The following is a 15,784-nucleotide window of genomic DNA, read 5'->3' as shown; positions in this document are numbered from 1 at the left end:
CCTTACCATACACAGGCTATAAGTGCTTGTCCAGGCCATGTCAGGCATTGTGAAAAGCACTGGATACAAGTGTCTCTCTGAAGAAATTTATTCTTCATTCTATAGGACCCAACTCAGAGATCTCCTCTTTTATAAAGCTATTCTTGTATGTCTTAGGCAAAGTTAGTTATCTCTCCATTGTGATTCCATGCACTCTGAACTCATGAATTCATACCCCAATAGCACCATTATTTTTTTTGGCATGTGTCAGAGTGTTTTTTGAGGGCAGAGACTATATATCTCTATACCCCCAGCATTAAATATCACATAAATCAGAGGCCAAGGTTACAGCTTTATGGTTAACTTACCTTAAAGTTATCACCTTTCCTCTCTAGTCTTCAGTCTTCTCATCTGTAAAATAATCAGATTTGAACTGAATAATCTCTGAAATCTGAGTTGTCTGATTATTCACTTTCCAGTGAAAGCCAGTGAGACGGTTCACCGTTGTTGATGCTTGAAATGTAGCTCCCTGACAAGGACAGTGACAAAATGGTGCCTCTAACTAGAGCTCTGAGGAAAACCTCAGTCAAGTCACAGCATATGGGCCTTTAATTTATGGATATGTAACTGTACACATACCTCAAAGAGTGAAAAGAAGCAAGCTGAAGTTTATAGTAGAGGTTACTCTATCTGCCATCCTTCTCAGGCAAGTTTGCCTGGAGTGGATGTGAGCCAGGAGGACATCTGACCTCTTTGTTTCCTGAGTGCTTTTTCTATCAAGATCGTCTTGCTGTGGAAACATGCAAATGTTTTAGATTATGACATTTTCTCTGAGCCAACTATATTTGGTGCTCAACAAAATTACACAGTTAGCTGGATTAGAATAATTAAAAAATGGATTCACTCTCTAGGGTGGCTTGCAGATAAGGCCACAGGCAGTGGAGTATACAGTCACCAAGAATCGAGAGAAAAATTTGTGCTAAGCTTTACAGGAAATTTTAAAGGATGTTCTGGGGTATGTTTTCCTACATCCTTTTCCCCCTTGGTTTTGACTCCTCCACCGGTGCAGCTCTGTTTTGACACCTAAGCAAGTGTTACTTTTTTCTTTAGATCCAAGCAACAGTGGCATAAGAATCATTTGTTTCTTGTCTGTTATCATCTTGTTTGTTATTGTTTAATATCTGTCCTACCAGTAAAATTCCTAAAATATTTAGTCACAACCTTTTTCTTTCCTAAAGGTGTTGTGCATACATTGCTCATGATTCAGTTTTACATTTTGACTACTTTGTTTGCCTCACAATGCATTCTTCACATTCTTTTGATCATAACCATAGTGAAAAAGTTACTCCATTTTTAGAAATTTGATTTATTTCTGGGATTGTAATAGTCCTTATATCTTTCTCCAGAGTGAATGTAAAGTAGCAAAATTCCGTGATTATGAAGAAAAACTCATTGTTTCTGCCTGGTATAATAAGGTGAGTTGAAATTTAGCCAGTGGTTGAATTTTTTCTTTTTTTTGTCTTTTTGCCTTTTCTAGGGCTGCTCCCGCAGCATATGGAGGTTCCCAGGCCAGGGGTCCAATCAGAGCTGCAGCCACCAGCCTATGCCAGAGCCACAGCAATGCAGGATCTGAGCCGCATCTGTGACCTACACCACAGCTCATGGCCATGCCGAATCCTTAACCCACTGAGCAAGGCCAGAGATTGAACCTGCAACCTCATGGTTGCTAGTTGGATTTGTTAACCACTGAGCCATGACGGGAACTTCAGTGGTTGAATGTTTAGGACAGCATTTTTCAAACATTTTGACTGCGAACCACAGAAGAAAATATACCTTACATCACAAATTGGTTTGTGTTCATGTTTAGGTATAATTGAACAAAGTTACCCTGAATGTGTGCATTGCACTCAGATATTTTCTGTTGTATTTTTTTTTTAGTAATGTTTGTCGTAATCCAGACTCACTTTATATTTTATTTGAATGTTTTTAGTTGATTTTGACTTTTTTCAAAACCACTAAATTGATTTCATGACTCACCAACCTTTTAAGTTAATGCACAGGAAGCACTTGCACAATTCATAAATGTTTTTAAAATGCATTATTGAGCTAAAACATTTATGCTTCATACAGGGTCTCTGTAGATATGTGAATATCTCTATAATGCAAAATTAAGTCTTCTAGGACTCAAATTTATTTTTATTTTTTTAATTTTGGTGGAGTGATGATAACTGAAAAATTATATTTCAGGTGTATAGCAAAGTAAGTCAGTTATACATAATACATATCCATTCCTTTTCAGATTCTTTTCCTACATAGGTTATTACATCGTATTGAATAGATAGCTCTGTGCTATACCGTATGTTCTTGTTACTATTTTATACACAGTAGTAGTCTGTATATGTCAATCCTAACCTCCTAATTTATCCCTCCCCACCCCATGTTTACCCTTTAGTAACCATAAATTTGGTTTCAAAATCTTTTGAGTGCATTTCTGTTTTGCAAGTTCTTTTGTGTTTGCTTATTAGAGTCAACATATTAGTGATCTCATATGATATCTGTCTTTATCTGACTTCAGTTAGTATAGTAATTTCTGGGTCCATTCATGTTGCTACAAATGGTATTATTTAATGAGTTTTTTTATGGCTGAGTAATATTCCATTGTATATATGTACCACATTTTTATCCAGTCCTCTGTTGGACATTTAGGTTTCTTCCATAGCTTGGTTACTGTAAATAGTGCTGGCTGCATTGAACATTGGGGTGCATGTATCTTTTCAAATTTAGGTGTTCTCCAGGTGTATGCCTAGGAGTGGGATTGCTGCATCATGCAGTAGTTCTATATTTAGTTTTGTAAGGAACCTCCATAGTGGATGCACCAGCTTACATTCCACCAACAGTGTAGGAGGGTTCATTTTTCTCCATGCCCTCTCCAGCATTTATTGTTTGTAGACTTTGTTTGTAGACTTTTTTATGATGATGGCCATTCTGACCAGTGTGAAGTGATCCCTCATTATAGTTTTGATTTGCAGTTCTCTGGTAATTAGTGATGTTGAGCATCTTTTCATGTGCTTTTTGGCCATCTGTATATCTTTAGAGAAAGATCTGTTTAGATCTTCTGACCATTTTTTAATTGGGTTGTTTGGGAGGTTTTTTTTGAAATAAAGTTGTGAGATGTTTGTATATTTTGGAGATTAATCCATTATCTGTTGCTTCACTTGCAAAGATTTTTTTCCCATTCCATGGGTTGTCTTTTCGTTTTGTTAATGGTTTCCTTTGCTGTGCAAAAGCTTTTAAGCTTAATTAGGTGCCATTTGTTTATTTTTGTTTTTATTATCATTACTCTAGGAGGTAGATCAAAAAAGATATTGGTGCAATTAAAAGAGTGTCCTGGCTGTGTTTTCCTCTAGGAGTTTTATGGTGTCCGGCCTTATGCTTAGGTCTTAAACCCATTTTGAGTTTATTGTTGTGTATGGTGTTAAGAGAGTGTTCTAATTTCATTCTTTTATGGGTAGCTGTACAGTTTTCCCAGCACCACTTATTGAAGAGAATGTCTTTTCTCCATTGTATATTCTTGCCTCCTTTGTCATCGATTAGACCATATGTGCGTGGTTTTTTTTTTCTGGACTTTCCTGTTTCACTGATCTAATTTCTATTTTTGTGCCAGTACCATACTGTATTAATAACTGTAGCTTTGTAGTATAGTCTGAAGTCAGGGAACCTGATTCTTCCAGCTCCATTTCTCTTCCTCAAGATTGCTTTGACTATTTTAGGCTCTTTTTTGTTTCCATATAAATTTTAAAACCTTTTGTTCTTGTTCTTTGAAAAATGCCATAGGTAATTTAATAGGGACTGCATTAAATCTGTAGATTGCCTTGGGTAGTATAGTCATTTTGATGAAATTGATTCTTCCAATTCAAGAACATGGTATAGCTTTCCATTTGTTTGTGTCATCTTTGATTTCTTTCAACAGCAAATTATAATTTTCAGAGTATGGGTATTTTGCCTCCTTAGGTAGGTTTATTTCTAGATATTTTATTATTTTTGATGCATGGTAAATGTTATTGTTTCCTTAATTTCTTTTTCTGATCTTTTGTTAGTGTATAGGATTGCAAGAGATTTTTGTATATTAATTTTGAATTCTGCAACTTTACCAAATTCATTGATGAGCTCTAGTAGTTTTCTGGTAGCTTAAGATTTTCTATGTATAGTATCATGTCATCTGCAAACAGTGACAATTTTACTTCTCTTCCAATATGGATTCCCTTTATTTCTTTTTCTTCTTGATTTCCATAGCTAGGACTTCCAAAACTATGTTGCATAAATGTGGTGAGAGTGTACATCCTTGTCTTGTTCCTGATCTTAGTGGGAAAACTCTCAGCTTTTCACCATCAAGAATGATGTTAGCTGTGGGTTTGTCATATAAGGCCTTTATTATGTTGAGGTAGGTTCCCTCTATGTCCACTTTCTGGAGAGTTTAAGAAAACAGTGTTGAATTTTGTCAAAAACTATCTGCATCTGTTGAGATGATCATGTGGTTTTTATTCCTCAGTTTATTTTTTTAAATTTTTTAATTTATTTTTTGCTTTTTAGGGCTGCACCCGCATCATATGGAAGTTCCCAGGCTAGGGGTCGAATCAGAGCTACAGCTGCTGGTCTACTCCACAGCCACAGCAATGTAGGATCCAAGCTGCATCTGCGACCTACACCACTGCTCATGGGAATGCTGGATCCCTAACAAACTGAGTGAGGCCAGGGATCGAACCCGCATCCTCATGGATACTAACTAGTCAGATTCGTTTCTGCTGTGCCACAATGGGAACTCCCTCTTCTTCAGTTTATTAATGTAGTATATCATATTGATTTTGAATATATTGAAGAATCCTTGTATCCCCTGGGATAAATCATGATCATGGTATACAATCCTTTTAAAGTTTTGTTGGATTCAGTTTGCTAATATTTTGTTGAGGATTTTTGCATCTCTTCATCAGTGATATTGGCCTGTAGTTTTATTTTTCTGTGGTGTCTGTCCAGTTTTGGTATCAAAACTGAGTGATGGTGGCCTCATAGAATGAGTTTAAGAGTTTTCCTTCCCCTGCAATTTTTGAGAATAGTTTCAGAAAGAGAGGTGTTAACGTTTCTCTGTATGTTTGATAAAATTCACCTGGGAAGCCATCAGGTCCTGGACTTTTGTTTTTTGGAAATTTTTAAATCACATTTTCATTTTCAGGACTTGTGATTAATCTATTCATATGTTCTATTTCTTCCTGTTTCAGTCTTATAAGGTTGTACCTTTATAAGAATTTGGCCATTTCTTCTAGGTTGTCCACTTTATTGGCATATAGTCACTTGTAGTCTCTTACATGATCCTTTGTATTTTTGTGGTGTAATTTCTCCTTTTTCATTTCTAATTTTATTGATTTGAGCCCTGTCCCATTATTTCTTGAGACTAGTTAAAGGTTTATCAGTTATGTGTATCTTTTCAAAGAATCACCTTTTATTTTCATCGGTTTTTTTTTTCTTTGCTCTCTCTCATTTCTGCTCTGATCTTTTATGATTCTTTCCTTCCACTAACTTTGGGTTTTGTCCTTTCTCTAGTTGCTTTGGGTATAAAGTTAGGATATTTATTTGGGATTTTTCTTGTGTCCTGAGGTGATATTGTATTGCTCTAAACTTCCCTCTGAGAACTGCTTTTGTTGCATCCCATTAGTCTTGTGGGTTTTGAATTTTTTTTTTTTTTTTTTTTTTTTTAGCTGTACCTGTAGTATATGGAAGTTGTAGGGCAGGAATTGAATCCAAGCCACAGTTGCAGGTGCAAAACTGGATCCTTATCCACTGCACAGGGCTGAGGATCAAACCTGTACCTCTGTTGTGACCCAGGCTGCTGTGGTTAGATCCTTAACCCACTGCGCCATAACAGGAACTCCCCCATAAGTTTTGGATTGTCATATCTTTGTGTTATTTGTCTCTAGGTGTTTTTTGATTTCTTCAGTGATCCATTAGTTGTTGAGTAGTGTATTGTTTAGCCTCTACGTTTTTCTTTTTTTTTGCAGTTTTTTTCTTGTTGGTTGATTTCTAGTCTCATAGCATTGTGATCAGAAAAAATGCTTGTATGATTCCAATTTTTAAGTTTACTAAAGCTTGATTTGTGACCCAGGTTGTGATATGTCCTGGAGAATATTCCATGTGCACTTGAGAAGAAACTGTATTCTGCTGCTTTCAGATGATATAGTACTTACATTATTAATTTTGTCTTCCCTAAAAGTTAAACTTTTATTTTTAACTTATGTTAACTTCCCAGTTTATCCTATTTGTTATCTTTTGATAGCTCCTCAGTAGTTGTCTGTCTGTTCTAACATGGAGGAAATAGTATAAAATAATTTGAAATGTATTTTATTTTGTCATCCCTAGCATTAGTGGGATGTTTTCTTGATGTCTATGGTTCTTTTGAGTGTTCTCATCAGCTGGCATAGATAATAACAGCCATTACTTACCTCAGCTGCTCTTTATTATGACAGATTATCAATATAGACTCTTGGTGCATGAACCCTGTGCTTCAGCACATAGAACTGGATCTCCTTAAACATGCCTTTTTCTTTCATGCCATCATGTTTTTTTTGTCTGTGCTCTTTTCCTCCCTTCTCTTTTTGGTAAAGTCTGGCTTTAGCAAGGCCTTGAAGGAAATTGTGTGTGGTGTCAGAACCAACCTTCATGGTTAGGCAGCCATCCTAGTTAAAATCAGGGACAGTGTATTATTTTCTTTGTTACTTTTTGGCCTCTTGATATATAATTCATCAAAGATATTAGCACCAAATAATATATTATTTAATCATTTTTCAACCTGTATTTTTTGAGCATTTACTATATTGTATATTTCACTAGTTACTAGTGATGCTAATAAGTTCAGTAAAACTGTTATGAGGTCTAGTGAAAGAGGAGTAGTGACTTGCCTTAGTAAAAAAAAAACCCAACAGCCACAACTACAATAATTTGTCATATATCAGTATGTAGATAGACTATGGTAAATTGGAACTTTTCTGTTTCTCAAACTTCGGCATGCATCAGAAGACTTGTTAAAACACAAATTATTGGACTTACCTACAGAGCTTCTTATTCACTGGGTCTCCGTAGAATCCATAGGTATAATTTGCACTTTTAAGTTCCCAGTTGCACAGATGTTAATCCAGGGACCACACTTCAAGAACCATTGATCAGGAGTTCCCTGGTGGTGTGGTGGGTTAAAGATCCAGGGTTGTCACTGCAGTGGCCCAGGTTGCAGCTGTGGCACACATTCCATCCCCAGCCTAGGAATTTTTGCATGCAGTGGGCAAAAAAAAAAAAAAAGGAAGACCTATTGAGATTAAGCTTTTCTCTTGTGCTGTCCACACATAATGTCTGTGGTAATGGCCCCAATACAAAAATTTGCCCTGAAACTTTTGTTATAATCAAGCTTAATTTTGTTTTTATAAATTTTTTTATTTTTATTTTTTGCTTTTTAGGACTGCACTTGTGGCGTATGGAAGTTCCCAGGCTAAGAGTCTAATTGGAGCAACAGCTGCCAGCATATACCACAGCCACAGCAACATGGGATCTGAGCTGCATCTGTAGCCTACACCACAGCTCATGTCAACACCAGATCCTTAACCCACTGATTGAGGCCAGGGATAGAACCTGCATCCTCATGGATACTAGTTGGGTTCCTTACCACTGAGCCGCAACAGGAACTCCCATGCTTAATTTTAGAACATTATTTTAAGCTACTGTTTTTAATGTTTAATCATTTTTAGTGGATTATAATAGAGAAACTGGGTTTATGCCTTTGTTTCCTTTTCGTAAGAGCATCCTCACCATGTACAAATTAGCTTCTGAACTGTTACTTTTTTCTATAAAAGTGAGGAAAACACCAGCTTTATAGGATTATTAGGATTAGATGACTTTGTATATGTGAACAGCACTTTGCAGACCCTCATTTGTCATGTCACCTGTTTATTTTTGTTCAGAGTCTAGCATTCCAGAAGCTGGGGATGGAATCTAGACTTGTGAGCGGCAGTGGTACTTGCAGAGACACAGGCGCCTGTGCCCCCGCCCGGTCTTTCCTAGCACAACAGCGGCACATCACCAGCACCAGAAGGAATCTCTCTGTTAAAGTTCCTGCTACAACAGCTGATTAAACTGCAAAAGTAAACATAAACAGAAGTGCCCTTAAAATACTTTGTATCTTTCAACTAACTACTAGGTTGGAAAAGAAGTTTATGATATTGGATATCAGCTATTTTAAAATCAAAAGGCATAAAATTAATTTTGCCAGCTGATTTTGCAAGTAGAATATGGGATTAGCTATTTCTCTTGGGGGGGTATATGTAAATGACTGGAAGATAAAATAAGGCAAACATCTCAAACATTTGTCTTTTGAGAGTATTATAAAATTATTTCAGAAAGACTTTGTATATTTTAATGTTTTCAGTTGTCCTAGTAATTAGGTTAATTTGCAATGTGTAATCCATAACATGTAATCTAAAAATACGTCTCTATTTATTTTATTGTTTTGGTCCATATAAAAAATTGTCATGAGGTGGGCATGTGGAGAACCATACATTGAGTTATATTTTTTGACTTATATAATACAAGGTGTTAACTCTATCTCCTCATTCTGTAATTGAATGGGTATATTTTATCATGCGATGAAAGATATATATTTGGAAGATATGACTATTGAAATGACTTGTCCATAGTAAAAGTCACTAATGAAAATTTTGCAGATTTCGAAGATGTCATAATTTTCGTACATACCTACTATAAACAAAGGCTTCTACACAGCATGGTTGAAATGTTAAGGGCATAGAAACTAACTGACTTTCTGAAGAGGTGACTTGCTGATGGGAGGCAGCTAAAAAATACATACTTTGTATGAAATGCCCACATACTTTTAGTGTAATTATTGAAGATTACGATTACTATTGCTTTTAAGCATAAAATTATCAGGACTTCTACTAAAAGAAAGATGTGTTAGTAGTTTTGTGTCTTCACTAAAAAGAAGGAGAGGGACAGTTTCAAATCAGTTTTGTTTTGTTTAGTAATTAAGTAATCTGTCTTGGGCTGAATTGATGGAATTTAGTTCATTTCTCCCCAAGGTCTTTTTTTCAGAAATGTTACTTTATTATTTCTGGTCATTTCTAAGAATTACATGTTGGAATTTTAATTTAGTTAAAATCTCTGCTGTCCAGTGATGTAGCCAAAAGTCACATGAGGCAATTTAATTTAAGTTAGAAAGTCAAGTCCTTGGTTTTACTAGCCACATTTCAAATCCTCAGTAGCCACATGTGGCTAGTGGCTACAGTATTAGAGAATGCAAACATAAAATACTTGGGTCATTGCAGAAATTGCCATTGGACAGTGCTGTACCGATCTTTTTGTAATAACTTGGAAATGTTCTTTGATGTTAGGCTACAAAAATGATACTGTTAGGATGATTTAGATATAAAAAGAAATTGAATTGTGATAAAACTAGCATCTTACATTCCTTCTAGTTGAATACCTTATATTGTGACATTCATAGTTTTCTCTCTCCATTGCTTTCCGATAAATACATACCTATCAACATGTCTCCACCAGGGCTCAACAAACTCTGTAAAGAGACAGATGGTCAATATTTTAGTAAATATTTTAAGTCTTGTGGGCCATATGATCTATCACAAGTACTCAACTTGGCGGTAAATATAAAAGCAGCAGCCATACACAATATGTAAATAAAGTGGGTGTGGTTGTATTTCAATAAAACTTTATTTGCAGAAACTGGCAGTAGGTCACATTAGGCCTGCTGGCTATAGACCTCTGTTCTAGATTTTACTCTTAGCCTTTTTTTGCAAATGAGTATTGTTCCATTTACAGTATTATTCATTTGGATACTTGGTTTTTTGATTCTGTACCAGTAAATGTTTTCTAATCACTGAGAAATTTAAGAACTGGGCCCTGTATTTGGGTCTCTGAGATTAGGGAGCATCTGTCAGGATACTTTGTTTTATCAGGGTTACTTCTTTTTACTACCTCTTAGATTTTGGTGTTCTTTACTGGTGCAATATTGTAGTCTTTGCTTGCCTGTGATTTTTAGTAAAATAAACTAAGCCTTTGAAATATTATAGCATGATAAGTAAAAATTTCTAAATATTATGGCATTTTAGTATGTTTTGGTCAATGTAAGACATCTCTTTGGTGTTTACTACTTGCTTATAATCAAGATTTCCCAAGCTCTTCAAGCTCCCTTTTAATGAAATTTATTGTAAACCATCAATTTCAATAAATTAGTATTTTCACAGTTCAATTGCTCATAAATTTTCAATTATTATACTTGGAATTTCTAAATAATTCATGTAATTTCTGAATAAGGATTTAAGGCTAGATTCTTTTTCCTAAATAAAGAAGCAACTTTTGTGATTTATCACTTTTCTAGTTAATAGAATTTAAAATGCTCAATATTTATTTATACTAAATAAATTACTAATGTAATTTAAAATTCTTTATTATTGTGATTAACATATGGAAATTCAGGAACTGATCAGAAGTGAGATTGTTTTCCACATCTGGTTAATATAGTGAGATTTGACACCCTGTGGGTGGTAAAACATTATAAATACTCATCTTGAAACATAGCTTGTATGTATCTGTGTTGTGAAGCTTAAGTGCAAATACCAGGGAAAAGAAATGCAGCATCTATTTGATAAGGAATTGAATGTCCCAGTGACTATAAAGTAAAGCCACAGACCAATTTGGGAAAGGTCTTTAAATTTTGAGCCTTTGCTCCAAGATTAATATTCCTTTCCTTTTTTAAAATAAAAAGTGTTTGTACACATGGTAGTGATGTTCATCCTCAGTTTAACTTAATGGATTGAGAAACAGTTGAAGTTCATTCTATTTTTCAGTGAATAAGGCTGTTGAACCAATGATTTAATATTAAATTTAGGTTTAATTTCTTGTTTAGAAACATTAAATCAAATATCCCTTCTTAAGATAGCATCGTCTTTGATAACTGGAGTGCTAATTTGAATGTCAAATAATGCTTCTACATCTACTTCTGTTTCTCTACGGTGGCACATGTAGCCCTATGGGGTGGCTTTTAGGTCACGATATTGTGTTGGGTTCTCTATATATGTATATTTAATGAAAAACATTTCTATGTAAAAATATGTCACATGGTTGTTTGCATACATTCTTATTGTGAACCTATACATTGCGAAAAAGTAGTTTGGAAATTTGTAAAGCACAACCATAAAAGAAAATAGTGTTCAGTTATTAAACTTGATGTAGCTTAAATATAATTTTTAGTTTATAAAAGGTTCTTTCTATTTTCTATGGCAAAGACTTTGACACGAAAAATAGAAGCAATACTTGATTTATTTTTGTAAGTATTTAGGGTATTATTTTAAATAAATGATTGTCTCGTGACAATACAATATTTGTCAAATGTTTTAAGTAAATAAACTTTCTGATTCTGTGTCTGATATGATCAGTTTTTATTGGATACAAGTGCACTGTTATTTGCTACTTTAATTAAAGAACAATATTTAGAGTGCTAAAGAAAAATAATTACATTTAATTCTGTTTTTCATCTGAATGGTTGTTTTTTTTTTGATAAATGAGATGTGTAGACATGATTTTGTTTGGTGTGCTCGTTTATATCTGCAATTTGCATTATCATGAAATCCAGAATATTTCTGGGGTTTTTGTTTTTGCAAAGACTACTTATCCTTTAATACCCATTCTGTCCTTCTTCCTTTAGTAACAGAATCTGACATTTCATCTTGTTAATTTACGAAGAGGATGTATGGAATAACTCCTTGCCAGATTGCTTTGTTAACTAAGTGGGGTCATTTAAGTTCTGGCCAAAGAGGTGTGAATAACAGTGATATGAGCCTTTCAAAAGAATGGGTGTGCTCTCCCTAGCTCTTCTCCCTCCCCGTCTGGAATGCCATGTGCCTGAAATATTCGGGGCTAGTGGAACAATAATGAAGGCACTTGGATCCTGAAATCACCATTTAGTCATATCAGCTATGGGCTTCCAGCCAAGATTTCTCTTTTGTTTTCCAGCTACTTTATTTGGGGTTTTTTTCTTCCATCATCCTACTTATTTCCCAATCTTATATATGTTTGTCAAAATGAGTTGTGAAATTTCTAGAAAAGTGTAGGTGTTTCATGTTCTTTGGATCTGTCTTGAAAAGGTTTAATTCTGTTTGTGTTAGTGGATGCTCAATAAATGTTTGATAATGTTAGTGTGTCGTATATGCAAAGATGAAGACAAAAGTTAAATCCCATCTCACTTTAAGTAGATCTCCAGGATCCCAAAAGGCCATGATTCTACTAATTTAACATGTACTGTGCAATAAATGTTGCCCATACATTATCTTGTGACTAGTTCACTAACAGAAACCCAAAGTTCTAGACCTGCACTGACCAACAAATGTGGTGACTGTTAGCCACATCAAATATTAAAACAAATTTTAATGAGATTTCATTTTCTCATTCCAGTCACATATGGCTAGTAGCTACAATATTGGACAGTGCATAAGAACATGTCTTTCATCACAGAAAATTCTTTTGGACTGCTCTGCTCTAGATGTCTAGTTAAATGCACACATTCTGTAGCTCTCTAAAATTCCAGATTATAGAGAAAAACAAAAATGTAGTGAAGTGAAACTTTCAGGTATCACCCTGCACACAGTGACATGCTGAGGAATAGAGCTATAGTTGGATTCTTAAACTAGCTACAGTTTTGATGACGAAGTGCACCATTCCCTTGCCCACCTGGGCTAAGAAACCTGCTATCATTAAGTGGTTAAAAGTTGCAAATTAGACCTCTTGCCTCTTGCTTTAACTCAAAACATTTCCCCTCTCATAATCTTAAGAGTTCTCAACATGAGAGATCCATTTTTCTAAAGCATTCAAATTCTTTCTCTTAGTGATCTTAGTATGATCTACTTTTTTTTTTTTCTTAATGTATCTGTCCCACTACACTAAGTTTCTTGAGGTCATGGGCCATGTTTGGTTCATCTCTCTTTCTACCACAGCACTTGGTGTAGTATCTTACACAGCCAGGAAATATGTACTGGCTGAACTAGACTTGCTGATGATGAATGGGTAGAATGTTCTCTTTAGAAATCCACTCTCAAAATGCTCTGAAGAGATCAGGGGGTGCATTGGAAGGAGTGTCTAAATAGACGTAAGATCTTCTACCCATAGACTCAAGTAAACTACACATGGATCAATACGTCTGAGAGAAATCCAGAAACTAGAGAGACGCCTACACACTGAGTGACTAAGAAAATACCTACGCTGAAACAGCAAATGCTAAGACATACTCGTACCATAAACCCCACCCCCAGCAATGTGCCATACATTTGGCAATTGGGAGGGAAACAACCACCAGCTTCGACCAGAGGAGTGAAGGATTTGGACCACATATCTAGCATACTAATTTTTACGGCTGCCCTGTGAAGGACTAGTTTCTAATTCATCCATCTTTAGAGCTGATGAGGCCTGATATTTACTAGTGCCCTGGTTTTAAACTCATGGGAGAACTTGCCAAGCATCTTCCCCATGGCTAGGTACAGAGTGAGCAGGCAGCAAAGCTCAACTTCCAGCTGCTCCCTGGAAGTGGTGAGCACAGCTTGCACTGTCTTTCCCAACTGCTGCCTGAGAATTTGCCTTCGAACTAGTTTGCATCTGGGAGCTTATGGGGGAGGCAATTATTAGATTCCTGGGAGCTTGGGTGGGCATATAGGCACTTTCTGGGCTCCTCCCCTTGGCTCATTTCAGGAAATAAATCAAGCCTGCAACTTCTCCCTGGAAGGAGTTGAACTATGCAAGTGTCCTGACTCTCCAGCTGCTGAGTGTCCAGCTTGCTTGTTTGTAGGAGGTAATGGGGCCTGGCCTGCACTGTTCCTCCAGGGTCTACAGAGAAAGGAGCAATTTTGAATGTCCATGCATGGTATCCCCATGACCCCTCCTCTCAGCCCACTTTAATAAAACCCAGCATTCAGCAATGCTCTGGGAGGGGTTAGACTGCATACCAGTGCTCTGATTTTTCCAGTTGCTGCATAAGGGTCTGGCTTTTACTTTGCCTGTCTCTGGGAACTGATAGGACAGGCAATGATTAGTTTCTTGGGAGTCTGAACAAATGATCAGGCACTTTCTGCAGCTCCTCCTCCAGCCTGCTGCAGTGATAACATTGAGCCCCCAGCATCTCCCTAGAAGGAGTTGGACCTCACAACAAGCTCCCACCCCTTTCCAGCTCTTACCCAAGTGACTGGCTTCTAACCCACCTGTCTGTGAAAGCTAACACAACCCATCATTTGCTAAGCCGCTGATTGATGGTAACAGAAAGAACAAATCAGTCATTTGAAAGAATGGTTGGTCTGAATAAAGGTGCAGCAGTTTGCCATAGCTCCTCTCCCAAGTTCATTGCAGAGTAAGTGAGTGATAAACTCCAGCTCCCAGCTTCTCACTTGAGGAGAGACGGAATTGATTTACTAATGTAGTACCCCAACATTTCTATTATTTGAGTGTATGGCTTCTTTCCTAACTTGGGGCACAAAGGACTTGGCATACTTTATGCTCCTGGGGGGTCACTGAACAAAGATGGTAGCTTAGACAAGCCCAAAGGTTTGAGAGGCACCTGGAGTCTCTGGCCAGGCTAAGGTTTAGTGCCTATGAAGACTGGGAGAAGTGGGTGGTTTATCTAATGTGAAGAAATAAAGAGAGTCAAGGAAAGTGAAGAAAGAAGGAAATGTGTTCCACATAAAGGAACAGGTCTCCAGAAGCATCCTGATAAAATGAAGGTTTGTGGTTTGCCTGACAGAGAATTCAGAATAATGGTCATAAAGATGATCACCAAGGGCAGGGGGACAATGCATGAGCAAAGTAAGAATTTCAACAAAGAATGTTTTAAAATTCCAAACAAATCATAGAGCTGAAAAATAGCTGAAAAAATTTAAATGGGCTTACACACAGAATAGATTGAGGAGAAAGAATTGACAAACTTAAAGATAGGCCAGGCCATTGGAAATCAGAAGGGCAAAAAATAAAAATTAGAAGAGTGGAGGTAGCTTAAAGGATTTATAGAATATTCATTATGAGAGTCCCAGGAGAAGAGAGACAGGGTCAGAAAGTTTATTTGAAGAAATAATAGCTAAAAATTTCCCAATCCTGGGGAAAGAAATAGCCATCAGGTCCAAGAAACTCAAATGACACAAAATAACATGAAAGAGGTCCACACCAAGACACATTATAATCAAATTGTCAAAAGATAAAAACAGAATTTTGAAGTAGCAAAAGGAAGGTGATTTCGTACAAACAAGTGAAGACCTGTAAGATTATAAGAGGATTTTTCATCAGAAATCTTGCAATCCAGAAGGGACTAGGATGATTAAATTCAAAATGGTGGTGGTGGGGTGGGGATGGGGGGAACAGGCTAACCAGGAATAATATAGCTGACAAATCTGTCCTTCAGAAATGAAGGGGAGACAAAGACTATCAGATTAAAGCCGAAGAATGCTAAACGGCAACACAAGAACATAAGAAATCATGAAACTCATTAGCAAAGGCAAATATACAGGCAAAAACAGAATTCCATATTACTGCTACAGAGGTGCATAAATCATTTTTCATTCCAGTATAAAAGTTAAAAGAGAAAAGCACTACAAATAGAGGTAGGATCAAGATGGCAGAGGAGTAGGTACTCACCTTCTCCCACAAATACATTTTTTAAAAAAGTAGAATGATTAACACAGAACATCTACTAAACTCTTGCAGAAGACCT

General features: G+C 36.3%; 1 protein-coding gene across 1 annotated transcript in view; it reads left to right on the top strand.

Annotated features, from left to right (window-relative positions):
* HOOK1 (hook microtubule tethering protein 1) overlaps positions 1-11,470 on the top strand; it is a 73,305-nt gene extending 61,835 nt beyond the window's left edge. The window contains 2 exon segments of the mRNA XM_021097623.1: positions 1,386-1,454; positions 7,977-11,470. Of these exon segments, the coding sequence (XP_020953282.1) occupies positions 1,386-1,454; positions 7,977-8,147 (240 nt within the window). The 3' untranslated portion in view covers positions 8,148-11,470.

This window comes from Sus scrofa, chromosome 6 (assembly GCF_000003025.6).
Source record: "Sus scrofa isolate TJ Tabasco breed Duroc chromosome 6, Sscrofa11.1, whole genome shotgun sequence".
In the NCBI taxonomy this organism is placed as follows: Eukaryota; Metazoa; Chordata; class Mammalia; order Artiodactyla; family Suidae; genus Sus; species Sus scrofa.
This window is presented reverse-complemented; position numbering and strand designations above follow the sequence as displayed.